Source organism: Salvelinus namaycush, chromosome 34 (genome assembly GCF_016432855.1).
Source record: "Salvelinus namaycush isolate Seneca chromosome 34, SaNama_1.0, whole genome shotgun sequence".
NCBI lineage: Eukaryota > Metazoa > Chordata > Actinopteri > Salmoniformes > Salmonidae > Salvelinus > Salvelinus namaycush.
Genome location: NC_052340.1, coordinates 888,430 through 908,099, shown reverse-complemented (window position 1 = coordinate 908,099; position 19,670 = coordinate 888,430). Strand labels below are relative to the sequence as shown.

At 44.1% G+C, this 19,670-nt stretch overlaps 1 protein-coding gene across 3 annotated transcripts in view; it reads right to left on the bottom strand.

Moving 5' to 3' along the window:
* Nucleotides 1-18,749, bottom strand: part of irs1 (insulin receptor substrate 1) — a 50,702-nt gene extending 31,953 nt beyond the window's left edge. For 2 of the 3 annotated variants that reach the window (XM_038973419.1, XM_038973420.1), the window contains exon 1: nucleotides 14,895-18,749. In XM_038973419.1, the coding sequence (XP_038829347.1) occupies nucleotides 14,895-18,090 (3,196 nt within the window). In that variant the 5' untranslated portion in view covers nucleotides 18,091-18,749. The remainder of the gene's footprint in view (nucleotides 1-14,894) is intronic. The other variant, XM_038973421.1, reaches the window with a different exon arrangement.
* Between the last annotated feature and the right edge of the window lie 921 nt (nucleotides 18,750-19,670).

Below are 19,670 nucleotides of genomic sequence, written 5' to 3'. Positions count from 1 at the left end.
TCTTAACAGCACTATCAACAGGGCAGGTCCTACAGGCCATAGTTTTGTCACAACTGGACTACTGTTCAGTCATGTGGTCAGGTGCCACAAAAAGGGACTTGGGAAAATTGCAAATGGCTCATAATAGGGCAGCACGGCTGGCCCTTGGACGTACACAGAGAGCTAATATTAAAAGTATGCATGTCGGTCTCTCATGGCTCAAAGTGGAAGAGAGATTGACTTCATCACTACTGGTTTTTGTAAGAAGTGTTGATATGCTGTATGCACCAAGGTGTCAGTTTAAAATATTAGCACACAGCTCACAAGACATGCCACCAGAGGTCTCTTCACAATCCCCAAGTCAAGAACATACTATGGGAGGCGCACAGTACTACGTAAAGCCATGGCTACATGGAACTTTACTCCACATCAGGTAACTGATGGAACAGTTACCTGATGTGGAACAGCGGGGACTGTGAAGAGAAACACACAGGCAGACATGCTTACACATGATAAGACGTGTACTCTACACACACAGATTTTGTATTGTAGACATATGGTAGTAAAGTAGTGGCCCGAGGGCACACAATGTTTTATGAAAAGTGTTACGAAAATGTAATGTGTAATATTTAAAAATTGTATATAACTGCCTTAATGTTGCTGGACCCCAGGAAGAGTAGCTGATGCCCTGGCAGCAGTTAATGGGGATCCTTAATAAATACAAATACTAACATGCATGAACCTGCAGGTAGCTAAAGCTATCCAACTAGGTTCAATGTTAGATAGCGAACATTAGGCTATAACTAGCAATGTGAATGGCTGTATGAGATACAAATAATATTACTACCACACAGATCATACACATAATGTTAGCTAGTGAGTCAGCCAGCCAGCTAAATGTTAGCTAGCTATTTAAACTGTACGCTTTAACTTGCAAAGAAAATGACTGACAAAAAAATGAGAAACCATAAATGTTAAAATGCCTCTCCTGTGAAGTAGTGACGTGCAACATACGCCTAGCATCATTTAGAAAACGTGCGATGATTAATGCTCCCTATTCATGATGTAAACTTGTTTTAGTTTTATGTTTTACATTTTAGTTAGCTTCAAACGATGTTCAAAGTGTTGTGCTACTTAGCTACTGTGTTTCTTAACCCGGAAGGGCTAGCTGGCTGGAGGAAGCAGAAAGGCTGGGGCGGCCCTATGTAAAACAATAGATCATGATTTGTTAAATTTGAAACAAGGATATCCAACCAGCGAAGGGTGCCGTCTTAAAGTCTTCGGGAACAGCCCTTCATTATCAATGCTTTGTGCCAGCACATCAAAGCAGCCTTTCTACACTCAAGATAGTAGGACTTCGAGAGCTGGTGTCAGCCAGACTAAACCGGCGCAGTGGCAAGCCTCTCATTTAGACACGATTACACACATTCCAGCATCCCCTTCAAAGTGCCCCATCCCCCTCCAATGTTCTCCCTCCACTCTACCATTACACAACTGCACCCTCTTCCTCATGTTTACACAATCCCTCCCTCCTCCAGCTAAACAATCCTCCTTTTCCTCCATGTTGGGAAACACAAAAAGCCCCTTGCCCAGACCTACAGATATTCAGCAGCAAGCAAAGCTATACTCCTGGCTAGCATTGGGGGGCTGGTGGGGGGTAGCACAGTGGGATAACCCCCCAAAACATGACCCAAATATGAGAGGCGTACAATTATGAGAGGCAGTTAACCCACTGTCCCTAGGCAATCATTGAAAATAAGAATTTGTTCTTAACTGACTTGCTTAGTTAAATAAAGGTAAAAATAACATTTTAAAATACGTGGGTCTGTGTGTGTGTGGGGGGGGGGGGGGGGGGGGGCTAGGAGAAGACACACTAGGGTTAGGTGATACTATCGACAATATTGTGATAGGTTCGGTATCGTCTGTCATATTTCAACTGACTGGCCTCGCGCAGTAAAGCGGAGAAATGAGTCAGGCGGTGCATGGGTGACATTCTGAAGAAATTGGCTATATTCTTATAGCCTACTTCAATTGATGTTGTATTTACAGAATCTCAGAAGGCCTAAGGTAATAATGAGATTGAACAAACAATCGCAAGATAGAAAGACTTTATTCTAAATTTGAACAAACCTTAGAGTTGAGCAAAGCATTATGACAGAAATTACTTGAATAAAATACTTTTAACTAATAATTTGTCATTCAAAATAAAGTTGTGATTGAGAATTGCATAGACTACGATTTACATAATTGACCCCTTTAAAAGAAGCAAAATTAAAAAAACGTTTGGGAGATGCTGTTAATTTGTCTTAATGCATTTATGATGATATTTAATTTAGAAGGATTAGGCTTTTAGCCTTTTGGTTAATAACTTTTTTCCCCCGCCTATGAACAGTTATGAACCAAAATGCGGAAAGCCTAATCCTACTAATCCTTAGTAAACCTACTAAATGAAATATCATAAAAGCATTAAGACAAATTAACAGTGTACCCCCCCAAAAAAATTATAGTGTTTAATGTCCTAATGTTGCTGCTTTTAAATGGGGTCAATTACGTAAGTCGTAATCTATGCTATTCTCAATCACAACTTTATTTTGAATGACAAATTATATTTCAGGCCACAAGACATGCAATCGAGTTAACACTACCAAGATGGAAAAGTCGACAGAAGTCTAAAGAAAACTTGGGTTACAGCTGAGGAAACCCAGTTGGCCTATGCCTATTTCAATATTATTCTAGCAATGTGCAACCTACCTTCAACGCACAGTATCTTAGGCCTAGTAAGAGAGGATAAGCAAAAATGTGAATAAGTTTATAATGATCAATTCTGAGGACAGCAGAGTTGCTAGCTCCTGCAGCCTATGATGATTCACCCATCACACGACACACAGCCAATGAGGCTCGTTGACAGTGTCAATCACTCCACGCTAGTGTCTTTTTCTACTTTTGTATATAAAAAAATATAAATATACATTGGGGGTACATAAACATAACCAATAGGGGTACAAAATCATGATGGGACAAAGGTGGACATCGCCCAACCCTAACACACATTAAACTAAAGCCCTTTTCCCTGCTCCAGCTCTGCGCCCTGTGATCCCTTGCACCCAAGCCCATGGCCTGCTAATCCCATGTGACACGCTAAAAGGGCGGCACGTGACAGACAGGTACGTCACAGCGACCAGCATCGTTATCGGTCACGCAGGCAGGAGAGGAGAAGAGCACTGTGGGGGTGGGTGGGATTTTCCCCAGTTCCACCAATAGGGTCGGCACTATGCAATACCAGACCTCAGGCCACCACCGTTGAATCAGACACAGACACACGTTGTTTCTCTCTCAATGTAGGGACGCATGGATGTATGTGTTGTAGTGTCTAGTACAGACAATTTTTCCAATTGTGCATGCACAACCCCAAAAATGTGTGTAATGGTTTTATTCCAAAATATATGCTAGTAATAAAACATAAGGGGCTTTTGCTTAAATAAAAGTGTGAAATAATGAATTGAAGTGTGATAAAGTAAACAAGATTAGCCAAAGAATACATACACACAAGATGCAGCTTGTTCTTGCATGCTCCCTAACACACACAGGACCTCCATTTCACGAGTATATACTAGAGGTCGGCCGATTAATTGGTGCCGATTTCAAGTTTTCGTAACTTGGTAAATCGGCCTTTTTGGATGCCAATTATGGCCGATTACATTGCAATCCATGAGGAAACTGCGCGGCAGGCTGACCACCTGTTACGCGAGTGCAGCGTCAAAAGGACCTTGTGGCTGCAAGGAGCCAAGGTAAGTTCCATTAAACTTATTATAAAAACAACCAATCTTCACATAAATCACTAGCTAACTAGACATGGTTGATGATATTACTATCACTATGTTAACTAGCTTGTCCTGCGTTGCATATAATCAATGCGGTGCCTGTTAATTTATCATCGAATCACAGCCTACTTCCCCAAATGGTGTTGATTTAACAAAAGCGCATTCGCAAAAAAAGCACAATCATTTCACAAATGTACCTAACCATCAATGCCTTTCGTAAAATCAATACACAAGTATATATTTTTTAACCTGCATATTTAGTTCAAATAAATTCATGTTAGCAGGCAATATTAACTAGGGAAATTGTGTCACTTGTCTTGCGTTCAGTGCAAACAGAGTCAGGGTATATGGAAAAGTTTGGGCCGCCTCGCTCGTTGTGAGCTGTGTGAAGACCGTAATTAATTTGCCCGAATTTTACATAATTATGACAACATTGAAGGTTGTGCAATGCAGAATCAATATTTAGACTTGGGGTTGCCACCCGTTCGATAAAATACAGAACGGTTCCATATTTCACTGAAAGAATAAAGGTTTTGTTTTCAAAATGATAGTTTCCAGATTTGACCATATTAATGACCAAAGGTTCGTATTTGTGTTAATTATATTATAAATAAATCTCTCATTTGATACAGCAGTCTGAGCGGTGGTAGGCAGCAGCAGGCTCGTAATTATTCATTCAAACAGCACTTTACTGCGTTTTACCAGCAGCTCTTTTAGCCATGCTTTAATGCAAAGAGCTGTTTATGACTTCAAGCCTATCAACTCCTGAGATTAGCCTGGCAATACTAAAGTGCCTATAAGAACATGCAATAGGCAAAGGTATATGAAATACAAATGGTATAGAGAGAAATAGTCGACGCGTCATAATGCCTATAATAACTACAACCTGAAATTTCTTAACTGGGAATATTGAACCAGAACAAGAAACAAACTTTTTTTTTTTTTTTTTTTTTTTTTTTTTTTACATGGCACATATTGCACTTTAACTTTCTTCTCCAACACTGTGTTTTCACATTATTTAAACCAAATTGAACATGTTTAATTATTTATTTGAGACTAAATAGATTTTATGTATAATATTTAGTTAAAATAATAGTTAATTCAGTATTGTTGTAATTGTCATTTAAATAAAAATCGGCAGATTAATCGGTATTGGCTTTTTTTGGTCATCCAATGTTATTTTTTTATTTCACCTTTATTTAACCAGGTAGGCCAGTTGAGAACAAGTTCTCATGTACAACTGCGACCAAGATAAAGCAAAGCAGTGTGACAGAGTTACAAATGCAATAAACAAACGTACAGTCAATAACACAATAGAAAAAGTCTATATACAATGTGTGCAAATGGCGTGAGGAGGCAAGGCAATAAATAGGCCATAGTAGCGAAGAAGTTACAATTTAGCACTGGAGTGATAGATGTGCAAGTAGAAATACTGGTGTGCAAAAGAGCAAAAAAGTAAATAAAAACAATATGGGGATGAGGTAGGTAGATTGGATGGGCTATTTACAGATGGGCTGTGTACAGCTGCAGCGATCAATAAGCTGCTCAGATAGCTGATGATTAAAGTTAGTGGGGGAGATATGTCTCCAACTACAGCGATTTCTGCAATTTGTTCCAGTCATTGGCAGCAGAGAACTGGAGGAAAGGCAGCTTTGGGGATGACCAGTGAGAAATACCTGCTGGAGAGCGTGCTACGGGTGGGTGTTATGGTGACCAGTGAGCTTATAGATGACCTGGAGCCAGTGGGTCTGGCGACAAATATGTAGCGAGGGCCAGTCGACAAGAGCATACAGGTCGCAGTGGTGGGTGGTATATGGGGCTTTGGTGACAAAACGGATGGCACTGTGATACACTCTACTCAGCAAACTGGATGCAGTCTTGGAGGCTATTTTGTAAATGACTTCGCCAAAGTCGAGGATCGGTAGGATAGTCAGTTTTACGAGGGTGCTTTGGAGGCGTGAGTGAAGGAGGCTTTGTTACGAAATAGGAAGCCGATTCTAGATTTAATTTTGGATTGGAGATGTTTAATATGAGGCTGGAAGGAGAGCTTAGTCTAACAAGACACCTCGGTACTTATAGTTGTCCACATATTCTAAGTCAGAACCGTCCAGAGTAGTGATGCTAGTCAGGCGGGCGGGTGCGGGCAGCAATCAGTTGAAAAGCATGCATTTAGTTTTACTAGTGTTTAAGAGCAGTTGGATGCCACGGAAGGAGTGTTGTATGGCATTGAAGCTCGTTTGGAGGTTTGTTAACACAGTGTCCAAAGAAGGGCCAGAAGTATACAGAATGGTTTCGTCTGCATAAAGGTGGATCAGGGAATCACCCGAAGCAAGAGCGACATCATTGATATAAACAGAGAAAAGAGTCAGCCCGAGAAGTGAACCCTGTGGTACCCCCATAGAGACTGCCAGAGGTCCGGACAACATGCCCTCCTATTTGACACTGAACTCTATCTGAGAAGTAGTTGGTGAACCAGGCGAGGCAGTCATTTGAGAAACCAAGGCTGTTAAGTCTGCCGATAAGAATACGGTGACTGACAGAGTCGAAAGCCTTGGCCAGGTCGATAAAGACAGCTGCACAGTACTGTCTTTTATCGATGGCGGTTACGATATCGTTTAGTACCTTGAGCGTGGCTGAGGAGCACCCGTGACCAGCTCGGAAACCGGATTGCACAGCGGAGAAGGTACGGTGGGATTCGAAATGGTCAGTGATCCGTTTGTTAACTTGGCGTTTGAAGATTTTAGAAAGGCAGGGCAGGATGGATATAGGTCTATAACAGTTTGGCTCTAGAGTGTCACCCCCTTTGAAGAGGGGGATGACCGCAGCAGCTTTCCAATCTTTAGGGATCTCGGACGATACGAAAGAGAAGTTCGAACATACTGGTGATAGGGGTTGCAAAAAAGGTGGCGGATAAATTTAGAAAGACAGGGTCCAGATTGTCTAGCCCGGCTGATTTGTACATGTCCAGGTTTTGCAGCTCTTTCAGAACATCTGCGATCTGGATTTGGGTGAAGGAGAAGCTGGGGAGGCTTGGGCAAGTAGCTGCGGAGGGTTCAGAGCTGTTGGCCGGGGTTGGGGTAGCCAGGAGGATAGCATGGCCAGCCGTAGAGAAATGCTTACAGAATATCTTAATTATCGTGGATTTATCGGTGGTAACAGTGTTTCCTAACCTCAGTGCAGTGGGCAGCTGGGAGGTGCTCTTATTCTCCATGGACTTTACAGTGTCCCAGAACTTTTTGGAGTTTGTGCTACAGGATGCAAATTTTTGTTTGAAAAAGCTAGCCTTTGCTTTCCTTACTGACTGTGTGTATCGGTTCCTGACTTTCCTGAAAAGTGACATATCGCGGGGAATATTCGATGCTAGTGCAGTCCGCCACAGGATGTTTTTGTGCTGGTCGAAGGCTGTCAGGTCTGGAGTGAACCAAGGGCTATATCTGTTCTTAGTTTTAAGCTTTTTTAAAGGGGCATGCTTATTTAAAATGGTGAGGAAATTACTTTACTGACGGGCATCCTCTACTGACGGAATGAGGTCAATATCCTTCCAGGATACCCGGGCCAGGACGATTAGAAAGGCCTGCTCGCAGAAGTGTTTTAGGGAGTGTTTGACAGTGATGAGGGGTGGTCGTTTGACCTCAGACCCATAGCGGATGCAGGCAATGAGGCAGTGATCGCTGAGATCCTGATTGAAAACAGCAGAGGTGTATTTGGAGGGCAAGTTGGTCAGGGTAATATCTATTTAAGGTAACCATGTTTACGGATTTAGGGTTGCACCTGGTGGGTTCCTTGATAATTTGTGTGAGATTGAGGGCATCTAGCTTAGATTGTAGGACTGCCGGGGTGTTAAGCATATCCCAGTTCAGGTCACCTAACAGAACGAACCTTGAAGATAGATTGGGGGGGCAATCAATTCACATATGGTGTCCAGCGCACAGTTGGGAGCTGAGGGGGGGTCTATAACAGGCGTGAGAGATGTATTTCTGGAGAGACTCATTTTTAAAATTAGAAGCTCGAACTGTTTGGACATAGACCTGGAAAGTATGACAGAACTTTGCAGGCTCTCTCTGCAGTAGATTGCAACTCCTCCCCCTTTGGAAGTTCTATCTTGATGGAAAAATTTGCATTTGGGGATGGAAATATCCGCATTTTTGGTGGCCTTCCTAAGCCAGGATTCAGACACGGCAAGGACATCAGGGTTGGCGGAGAGTGCTAAAGCAGTGAGTAAAACAAACTTCGGGAGGAGGCTTCTGATATTAACATGCAATGAAACCAAGGCTTTTACGGTTACACAAGTCAACAAAATGAGAGCGCCTGGGGACAGGCAGGACCTGGGTTAACCTCCACATCACCCGAAGAACAGAGGAGTAGGATGAGGGTACGGCTAAAGGCTAGCAAAACTGGTCGTCTAGTGCATTGGGGACAGAATAAAAGGAGCAGATTTCTGGTCGTGGTAGGATAGATTCAGGGATTAATGTCCAGACAGGGGTATGGTAGGGTGTGGGTACAATGGAGAAAACCTAGGCATTGAGTGACGATAAGAGAGGTTGCATCTCTGGACGCACTAGTAATGCTGGGTGAGGTCACCGCATGTGTGGGAGGTGGGACAAAATATGTATCTGAGGCATGTTGAGATGGACTAGGGGCTCCGCAGTGAACTAAAACAAGGATACTTATCTCAAACAACAGTATACAAGGCATATTGACAATAGAGAGAGACATAAAGCGAGGCATAAAGCAATCACAGGTGATGATTGGGAGAGTTAGCAAAGACAACAACGGGTAAGACAACAGCTAAGAGAGCAGGTAAAATGACAGGGCCGGAGTTCGAGGCTGGGGCCGACAGATAAACAAAATGGAGTACCGTGATTAATGAACAGTCCAGCAGGCATCAGCTATGTAGCCAAGTGATCATAGGGTCCAGTGAACAGCAATAGATGAAACAGGGAAGCCGCTAGTTAGTCGTTACTACGCTAGCAAGCGGGAGACACGGCGATCAAAAAAAGTTAGCAGGCCGGGGCTAGTAGAAGCGTCTGCTCCGAAGTCAGGCAAAGGCCGGTTGAGGGCACAACAGATGGAATTGTGTCGGCAGGCTCCGTGTCGACAAAGGGTCCAGGCCAGTTGGCAAAAGAGGTATTGTAGCTGGAGTAATTTCGTTTCCTAGCCGGGAGATGCGCCTGGCTTGCGTCTAACTGGTGCTAGCTTCGGTACAAGGGCGTTAGCCACTATAGCCACTTGGTAGCAGCTAGCTAGCAGCCATGATCCGATGCAAAGGTCCAGAGCTTACGGCAGGAATCTGGTGGTGTAGTGGATTCTAGTCGTGTTAGTGAAGAGTCCGGGAGGCATCAGCTGTGTAGCCGAGTGATCATAGGGTCCACTGAGCAGGCCGGGACATGGGCCTGGCTCAAGGCTAGCTTCGGGGCTGGGCCACTCGGTGGCAGCTAGCTAGCTGCGATGATCTGGAGTAATGGTCCAGGGCTTACGGTGTTGTAGTGGAGAAAAACAGTCCGATATGCCGACTGGCAAGTATTATCCAGGCTAAAAGCGGCTGGTGTCTATGCTAAAGCTAAAGGCCGCTAGCAGTGGCTAACATTGACTAAATAGTTAGTAGCTAATTAGCTGGTTAGCTTCTGATGGAGGTTCTGGCTAAAAGGTCTAAAAATAGCAGATCCGTATCACATTGGGTGAGGCGGGTTGCCGGAAGGTATATTAAAAAAAAATTAAATGGAAAAAAAGATTGAAATATACACGAAAAATACGAAAAATACAAGATTTACACGGGAGAACGATAAACAACGTCTGCACTGCTACGCCATCTTTGAATTGATCAATAAATCGGTCGACCTCTAGTATATACACAAGACATTGTTTTCATATTTGACATATTAAAGACACTTTCTACTAGAGGTCGACCGATTAATCGGAATGGCCGATTTCAAGTTTTTATAACAATCGGAATTTTTGGACACCAATTTGCAGATATTTTTATTTACACTTTAATTTAACTAGGAAAGTCAGTTAAGAACATATTCTAAATTTCAATGACGGCCTAGGAACGGTAGGTTAACTGCCTTATTCAGGGGCAGAGTGACATATTTTGTATAAAATAAAACATTAATATCTTATTCACATAAGTATTCAGACCCTTTGCTATGAGACTCAAAATTGAACTCAAGGGTATCTTGTTTCCATTGGTTCTCTCGTTGACAGTGCATGTCAGTAAAAACCAAGCCATGAGGTCAAAGGAATTGTCCGTAGAGCTCCAAGACAAAATTGTGTCGAGGCACAGATCTGGGGAAGGGTACCAAAAACATGTCTGCAGCATTGAAGGTCCCCAAGAACACAGTGGCCTCCATCATTCTTAAATGGAAGAAGTTTGGAACCACCAGGACTCTTCCCAGAGCTGGCCGCCCGTCCAAACTGAGCAATCGAGGAAGAAGGGCTTGGTCCAGAACCTGTTGGTCACTCTGATAGAGCACTAGAGGTCCTCTGTGGAGATGGGAGAACCTTTCAGAATGAAAACCATCTCTGCAGCACTCCACCAATAAGGCCTTTATGGTAGAGGGGCCAGACAGAAGTCTCTCTTCAGTTAAAAAAGGTACATGACAGCCCACTTGGAGTTTGCCAAAAGGCACCTAAAGGACTCTCAGACCATGAGAAACAAGATTATCTGGTCTGATGAAACCAAGATTAAACTCTTTGGTCTGAATGCCAAGCGTCACGTCTGGAGTAAACCTGGCCAACACCATCCCTATGGTGAAGCATAGCGGTGGCAGCATCATGCTGTGGGGATTTGTTCAGCGACAGCGACTGGGAGACAAGTCAGGATTGTGGCAAAGATGAATGGAGCAAAGTGCTGAGAGATCATTGATGAAAACCTGCTCCAGAGCACTCAGGACCTCAGACTGGGGCGAAGGATCACTTTCCAACAGGACAACGACCCTAAGCACACAGCCAAGACGACGCAAGAGTGGCTTCAGGACAAGTCTCTGAATGTCCTTGAGTGGCCCAGCTAGAATCTGGACTGGAACCCGAACATCTCTGGAAAGAGCTGAAAATAGCTGTGCAGCGACACTCCCATCCAACCTGACAGAGCTTGAGAGGATCTGCAGAGAAGAATGGAAGAAACTCCCCAAATACAGGTGTGCCAAGCTTGTAGCTACATACCCAAGAAGACTCAAGGTTGTAATCGCTGCCAAAGGTGATTCAACAAAGTACTGAATAAAGGGCCTGAATACTTATGTGAATGTCACATTTCCATTTATTTTATTAGGTGCAAACATTTCTGAAAAACAGTTTTTGCTTTGTCATTATGGGATAGTGTGTGAATATTGACGAGGATTTTTTATTTATTTTTTTAAACCATTTTAGAATAGAATGTAACAAAATGTGGAAAAACTAAAAGGAGTCTGAATACTTTGAATGCACTGGCACACACACACAAAACAGGGCAATTCCATGGTAACAGAATGACTCAGACTCAAGGTTTTTCACCTTACAAATGTCAAACTAAAACCATTGATTGCACAGGGACTACTTTCAACAATGTCCACAGAACATTTGACAAAAAAACATTTACATTGAACAAAAATAAAACACATCATGTAAAGTGTTGGTCCCATGTTTCATGAGCTGAAATAAAAAGATCCCAGAAATCTCTCTCAAATTCTGTGCACACATTTGTTTACATCGGTTAGTGAGCATTTCTCCTTTGCCAAGATAATACATCTACCTGACAGGAGTGGCAATTAAAGAAGCTGATTAAACAGCATGATGATTACACAGGTGCACCTTGTGCCGGGGACAATAAAAGGTCACTCGACAATGTGCAATTTTGTCACAACACAATGCTGCAGATGTCTCAAGTTGAGGGAGCGTGCAATTGGCATGCTGGCTGCAGGAATGTCCACCTGAGCTGTTTCCATATAATTTAATGTTCATTTCTCTACCATAAGCCGCCTCCGTCATTTTAGAAAATTTGACCGTAGGTCCAAACGGCCTCAAAAACGCAGATGTGTGGGCGAGCAGTTTGCTGATGTCAATGTTGTGAACAGAGTGCCCCATGGTGGTGTTGAGGTTATGGTATGGGCAGGCATAAGCTATGGACAACGAACAGAATTACATTTTATCGATGGCAATTTGAATGCACAGAGATACCGTGACAAGATCCTGAGGCCCATTGTCGTGCCATTCATCCACCACCATCACCTCATGTTTCAGCATGATAATGCACGGCCCTAGTTCTTCCATGGCCTGCATACTCACTAGACATGTCACCCATTGAGCATGTTTAGGATGCTCTGTACCGACGTGTACTACAGGATGTTTCAGTTCCAGCCAATATCCAGCAACTTCGCACAGCCATTGAAGAGGAGTGGGACAACATTCCACAATCAACAGCCTGATCAACTCCATTCAAAGGAGATGTGTCGTGTTGCCTGAGGAAAAGTGGTCACGCCAGATACTGACTGTTATTCTAATCTGTTACCACAGATGCATATCTGTATTCCCAGTCATGCGAAATCCATAGATTACTGCCTAATGAATTTATTTCAATTGACTGATTTCCTTATATGAACTGTAGCTTAGTAGTATAATATTTGAAATTGTTGCATGTTGCGAGTATTTTTGTTCAGTATACTTGAACAGTGCAGATTACGTAACAATGACGGTAAAAAAATATATATTTTAAAATCTTAAATATGTAGTCTAAATTAAGATTCAAAGATGTCTGAAGAAATAATGGGGTGTCAGCTATGATGTGACACCTTGAGTTTGAAAAAATCTATTTGAATTATTGAACAGTAAGTGAAATGGATTAACACCTGACAATAACGGAATGACATCACGGGTCCCTGTTCTGTATTATACAGAAATGCATAATTATGGATATGTCATGTATTCATTGTGATGTATCCTGAACAGGTACACAAAAAAGGTAGAAAAATGCAATATCCACGTTTGTGTGTTTGGGAATTATTCTACACATTGGCTATTATTCTAATGAGGTTCCCCCCCAAACAAGCCCAAATTTGTTTGGTACGGACAGACCAAATCTGAATTAATCATAGATGTCTATGTTTCACAAGTTTGGACTCAGTAGAGCACAGCACAGTACCGGGGCAGCAGGGAGCCTGGTGGATAGGATCGATGGGCCAGCAACTGAAATGTTGCTGTATCGAATCCCAGAGACGAAAATGTACAAATCTGTCGTTCTGCCTTTGAGCAAGGCAATTAACCCCAATTGCTCCAGGGTCGCCGTCAATAATGGATGATCCCCTGGCTGTGACCTCACTCTCCAAGGGTGCCTCAGTTTGCTGTCCAAACTTGTGAAACATAAACGTCTAAATGTCAGCTACTTTTCAATGTCCATGGACGTACGGTGTCGGTTGAGGACACTGGTTACAGTAAATGGAAAGAGAGGGGGCTCATTGGTAGGTGTCAGTAAAAGGTGACATTAACTGGAGAGAGAAGAGCGAAAGAGAGAGACAGCGACAGGGAGACAGGGGAAAAGATAGGCAGAGAGACAGGAGGGGTTGTCCAGAGTTTTCACAATTATGAGCTGAACTCAACAGTATGCCAGTGGAAGGGAGGACAGTAGCAGGTGACCCAACTGTGGTTTATGAATTTTAGCCAATAAATTGCAGTCCTTCTGTTACCGATTTTGTAATGAATGACACATTCGAATCACTTAATAAATCATAAACAAAATCATCATAAATGAAAAAAAAATAACTCATTTGTAGGTTTACCTTTACTTACTTCTGTGAACTTTCATTATCCTCCCTCATGAGGGAGAGAAATGTGAAACAATCTTAAAGATGTGGGGGTTTTGTAAAAGAACGGCAATATTTCCTAAACTTACAGAAGGCAAATAATTTGACAAAAGGAAAAGTAAGTGTTGATATTAGTTGGCAGGGGTCTTAACTGCAACAATATTGTGTGTTGAGGTATTTCTAATACCTTATAAGACTTTTTCTGGTAGATGTTTTCTAAGACCCGTCTTCCATCTGTTTGACCAGAAATCAAAGACTTCGCTTATTCCTAATTTAAGGATGAAAAATAGTTGTGAAAAAAATGTAGTGCCTGAATTAAAAAAAAAATGTTTAACTCATCTTTCATTTGACACCAAATTTGAGGTGCTCCTATGAACTTCACATGTTGGTGCTCATGGGTACTTTTAAATGGAAATGGCCAACAACAACCCATGTCGGCATACAAGGTAGGCCCACCGCCAGAGAAAAGGCTAATGTAATTCACAAAATACATTTATAGTTGGACGATCTGTGAAAGAACAGCTTTCTTTCTGGAAAAAGAGAAATATTTACTGGTGCCCTGAGAATACACTCCAGTCAGAGGGAACAAAGACGCCTCTCATCCATCTCCTATTCCATTTGTGTCATCCTGAGAGAATTATGTTCGAGTGAGACATGAGAAGTGAGACATTAAGATCTTTGATCCAGCCAATTGCATGTTACTTAATTAAACATCAAAACTTAGCTACTCCTTAATGGCATTAGGTAAAAATGTAAACCATCAGCTTCAAAATGTAGCCTATAGCTTTAACAACAAAAAAAGTGGAAAGAGTTTGAGCTATATGGAAAGAGGAAGGAGAATTCAGACTTTAGGCTACTTAACCAAGACAAAAAAAAATGTTAAATCATGAATACTTAGTTTACCTATATGAAACTGTCCTAAACTGATTGGAGCTCAGTAGAGTAGCTCAGTAGAAAGTCAAGCTCATGTAGTAATGTATTACATTGCAAAATAAACTAATTCTGGCTCCTGAGAAACCTCTCATGAGTGGGCCAGCTTAAGGGAATCACCCAGGTCTGGGACTGACACTACAGTATGTTCTCTGCTTTCAATGTGCATGCTTATAAACTTGGGACTTCATGTTTCCTCCATACAGTAATCTGAATGGTGGTATGCACAGTGATGAAACATGAATACCACAAGTATTTATATGCACAAATAAGCTCAACATTTCCGAGGGCTAACACACAAACTCTGACTCCACCCACAGACATGCAACGCACACACACATGAACAAAAACAGAATTGTTAGGAAAAGATGCTACGGGGAGCGGACAGTCTTACCTTCTCTCTGAGCGGGGTTCATCCTCGACTCGTCTGCTTTCTGAAAACTAATGCTGGCATAGGCGCGCAGGTCCTCTGGGTCACTACCACCTTGCGTGTCCCTGGCTCTGGCCCAGAGGGAACTCCACTCTGGTAGGTTCTGGTCCTGAGCCAGGTCCAGGTCGATGTAGTTCAGCCTGTTCTGGTTCTGTCCGTTAGAGCTGGGCTCTGATGGGCTTTCTCTCCTCCCGTTGGCAGATAATGGGGATTCTCCCGGCTTCAGCCATACATTCTCGAAAGAGGCGGAGCTGTGACGTTTCACTCCCTCCACGGAGGGCGAGGCGGCGTTGACCGGGACTCCCGTGGAGGAGAAGGTCTCGGAGCTGTGCCGGCGCCGGCCCTGCTGGTCGGCGCGGATCAATTTAGCTCCCTGGTTCCAGATTAAACTGGAGTTAACCCTGGTGAAAGCACTCAGCCCAGAGAGAGGGCCCATTAGTCCTAAGGGCACGGCACTGGGACCCGCACCCAGCACAGACAGGTCCTGGCTTGGAGGGGACACAGAGAAGGGGGTGACATCAATGGTCGACATCGGAGCGTTCAGAATCATCTGTGTGTCAGAGTAGTCAGTCTGTGTGCTGCTGTAGTCCCGTCTACAGAGGTTCTCACAGGGGATCACAGAGGGAGCCACAGGGGCCACTATAGCATAGCCATCTGTGCAGGAGGCTAGGGGTTTGGCTGCCCAGCTGGGAATACCCCTGCCCTGAGCACCCAGGTGCATGTTCATGTAGTCTGAGGAAATCTCTGCTGGCCCCTCTGGGCCACTCCCTGGGAACACAGGGGAAAAGTGAGTGGCCAAGCCGGCTGAGAAAGGCTTGTCGTTGAACTCTATGTTGACATACTCCCCGGGGCTCTTGGGATCTGTAGGGAAGGGGCACTCATGGGTGCGAGGCAGGGTGCTGGCTTTGTTGCCCTCCAGAGAGAGGCGCGTGGGCCTGGCCAGCCTGCTGTCCACATCAGCTCTCTTGGGCTTGACCACGGGCTGACTACCGTAGCCCTGTCCCATTAGACTGTCGCTGCTCGTGGAGGAGGCTAAAGAGTCCCCGAAGGCCAGGCGTCCAGAGCTGAGCGAAAGGTGCAGGGGGTTCTGGTCCAGCTTCCTGTGGCTGTGTTCAAAAAAGCGAGGCAAGGAAAAGTAGGAGTACATGGACTTAGGTGGATCCTCTACCAGGTTGATGTAGCAATCTGGCGGCGTGCTAGTCATGGAGCAGCTCGCCGGTGACATGTTCATGTAATCCCCGGGCGACAACAATTTCTCCTCCGTGCTCTCGACAGAAAGCTTAGGGTTGACCCCATTGGTCCATATTTGACCGTAGTTTGTGGTGTCTGGTGAGCAGCTCCCGCTGGGTGACATCATCATGTACCCATTGGAGTCCATTTTGGGGTGCTGGTGAGAGTTAATCTGCTGTGGCACCGACACACTTTTGGGGCTCATGGGCATGTAGTCGGCACTTTTACCTGTGGCAGGTGCCACACCTGGGGTCATGGGCATGTAGCCATCATCTTTTTTGCTCACCCTGTTGCCCTCTAAGGGGATGTCTATGCCCTCCTCTGGGTATGAGTGTGTGGGCATGAAGGCAGAGTGCCTGTAGCTGGATGCTCGGCTGCATGACGAGTATGCAGGCTGCATTACTGTGTACTCCTCCAGCGATACTGTGGAGGTCTTCTGGTGGCACACTGTCAGGGGAGATGTGCTCGAGGAGTGTGTCCGTTTCCTGAAGCACTTCTCCAGCTCAGGCTCGTCCAGGTGGGATGGCGTACCGTGGGGGTGGGGGCTGCAGCCACAGTGGCCCCTCAGAAGAGTTGCAGGCTTCGCCATGCAGATGTAGTTGTTGAGTTCTTCCTCCCTGGCGGGCGGTGTGTGACTCAAGGAGTCAGGTGTGACACTGCGGAAGGAACTCCTGAAGTCACAGGGGCTGGATCCATACTCATCAGAGGAAATGAATCCCCCGTCAATAGGAGAGCCAGATATGGAGGCACTGGAGCGGCAGGGGTAGAGACAGTCTGAAGTGGAGCCGTGCCCACTCGTACTGCTGGAGGACAGGCTAACTGGGCTGATTGCTGAGGGGGAGCAGCGCGAAGAGGGCATGGGGATAGACCTGCTGTGGTTGAGGGGAGGGTGGAGGCGGGAGGCCCCTCTGTGTCTGTGAGATTGTGTCCTGGCTTCACAGGGGCTCCCATCCACTGAGGCTGGTCTGGACATGGTTCCTTCCCCATCACTAGAGGCCCTCACTCTGAATGAATGACTGTGCTTTCCCGGGCCAGCAGGCGAGGTGGCCGTCACACTCTCAGTCCGGGACCTCCTTCCCAGTCCCACTTGGCTAGGTGGCAGGTTGTTGTGGTGATGCCTTCTCAAAGGCACAGAGATTGGGTTGGAGCAGTTTGACGAGGAATGGCTTTTGCTCCGGGGACGAAATTCCTCACTCATCGCTTTCATCGCCTCCAGGATGGTTTCATGCATATTTTGAGCAACAACAGAGTCGTCCACTTGCATCCAAAATTCCCCCGGTCCTGTGACTGCGGATCTTCCCACTTCAATGAAAAAGAAATTCTCTGAATGACCGCATCTCCTTATATTCATTAATTGCAGCACGACCGCCGCTGCGTCTGAGTTCAATTTTACAAAGCTGATGGTTTTATTTGTTAGGCACAATCTGTAAATCCCAATAAAATTTTTGGTGTGTCCCAGGCCCTTTGGTTTCAAAATAACTTGCCAGACTTCTTTAAAGGCAGGTCCTGGCATGGTTTCTTCTCCATAATTCTCCTCTGCCATCCCACTGCCACCAACAGCAGCATCATGAACTTTACCTTTGTTGTGTAGGTCCACTAGCGCTTGGTGCCACCTGTCTTGTTCCTGCTCGCTGTCCGCTGCAATAGAGAAATACTCATCCTTGGTGTAAAGAGCCACCAGGTATTTGTTTTTGGAATCTGCCCTTTTATTTATGTTGAAGCAGCTCTCCAGCAGGATTGACCTTTTAGGCACCCCGGACTTGTGTCTCCATTTTTTTTCATTTTCGTAGTACTCCAACCTGGAGGGTCCTGCAGCACTAGCAGCCCGCAGGACAAAAAACCTCTTGTGCATGCTTTTAGGTTTCCTTAAATAACCCACCTTTCTTACATCTGAAAAACAACCCTGCTGCTCTGTGGTTGGGCTAGCCATTTTGGAATTTTAAATACTACTTGTATTTAAAAATACAACTGTTCTTACTGAAATAAAAAAGCAACAAATATTAGGGTATTTAGATCCTAATATAGCCATTGAAAACGAGTTAGTGTGGATCTTAACTATGAATTTACTATGGCATACGTCTCAATTAGCTAAACTAACGGCGCTAAACCAATAACAGTGCTGTCAAACTGTTGGTGCTGCAGTGGAATTTCGAAGCAGTATGCTACATTTTCTCCCTAAGAACGTAAAATAACATACTCTTTATTAATTTGTCCTTTCATTATGATGACAAAAAGTCGCCTACAAAAATAAGGGAAAACTCACTTCAGTCCCGGAGTTCAAAACAAGCCCCGTCAGCATATGACCTCATTTCGCATGCTAGGTAACCACCAAGGCAGGCTTGTCCCGTCGATAGCCCTGCTTGCAAAAGTGCAACCCAGAAAAATAAAACATGTACCAGTGCATTCGATTATCTTTTCAAAATATGTTAGAGTCCAATGTGATACGAAGCCGATGAATGTGAAGTGGGTGCAAAGTTATCTTCTCCACTTTGTTAATAAATCCAGTAGCTCTAAACCAAAACAAGGCTCCGTGTTTGTGGGAGTACCTTACAATCCCTATCGATTACAGTTTGCGCTCAAGGAGTTGCCCACGTGACGATTCGATGCGTGGACAGTTTAAACAAGGGATACGGCCTACCTTGGCACAATAAACCGCGTCAGCCTATCCCCTTGCCATAATAGGCTCGTTGTAAGAATCTGATTGGCCAGAGTTTATTTCAGTCCGTTAGAGTGACGAAGTTGCGCTTAAAAAAAGCCACAAAATCAAATTGCCTACATCGTAAAAGTTCATGATAAAAAAAAAAAATGGTATCTTTATTTTAAGTTAACAGTGTGGTTAAGGTTAGATTTAAAAATGACATTTTAAGAAGATAAATTGTAGGAATAGGCGGGGTTTATGGCTTTGTGGCTGTTGTAACTAGTGACGACCCTTTGAATGGGAGTAACAGTAGAAATACGCGTTCTTGTACTATGGTCTTGGGCTCTAGAACCGTGCTTTCAAAGTCGATATTTTACTGATTTATATAATGAAGCATGGCGCAGTTGTTTTCGTTAGTTTTTTTGGTCTTGTATGTCCACCAGCATAGGCCTACACCTGAATGTTTTGTTTAACAACTACTTGGGGAAAACAATGTGTCTCGTTCTCGGGAGGGAATGGAATTTGTTTTGAATGGAATAAGGGGTAATAATTTGGCAGCATCGTCAAGGACACCCGCTCCCGTTCCCGAGACAATCACAAGACTTTGCTTGTGTGTGCATTATGCCAATCACAATGCCATTTAATAAGTGAACGTGTGTTTATTGCTTAGAAAGTTAATTTGGGATAAACCTAGTAAAAGTGTGCTATCATAAAGTAGCCCTAGGCATGTTTCACTGTTAGCTGGTTCACAGCTGAGAGTGCCACCTACTGGTTTTGCGTCTCTAACGAAACCTGTCTGATTTGGGGTCATTTAATTCGGTCCCTAAAGTGAATTCCAATTCAAAGGTTGAAACATGACATATAGCCAAACA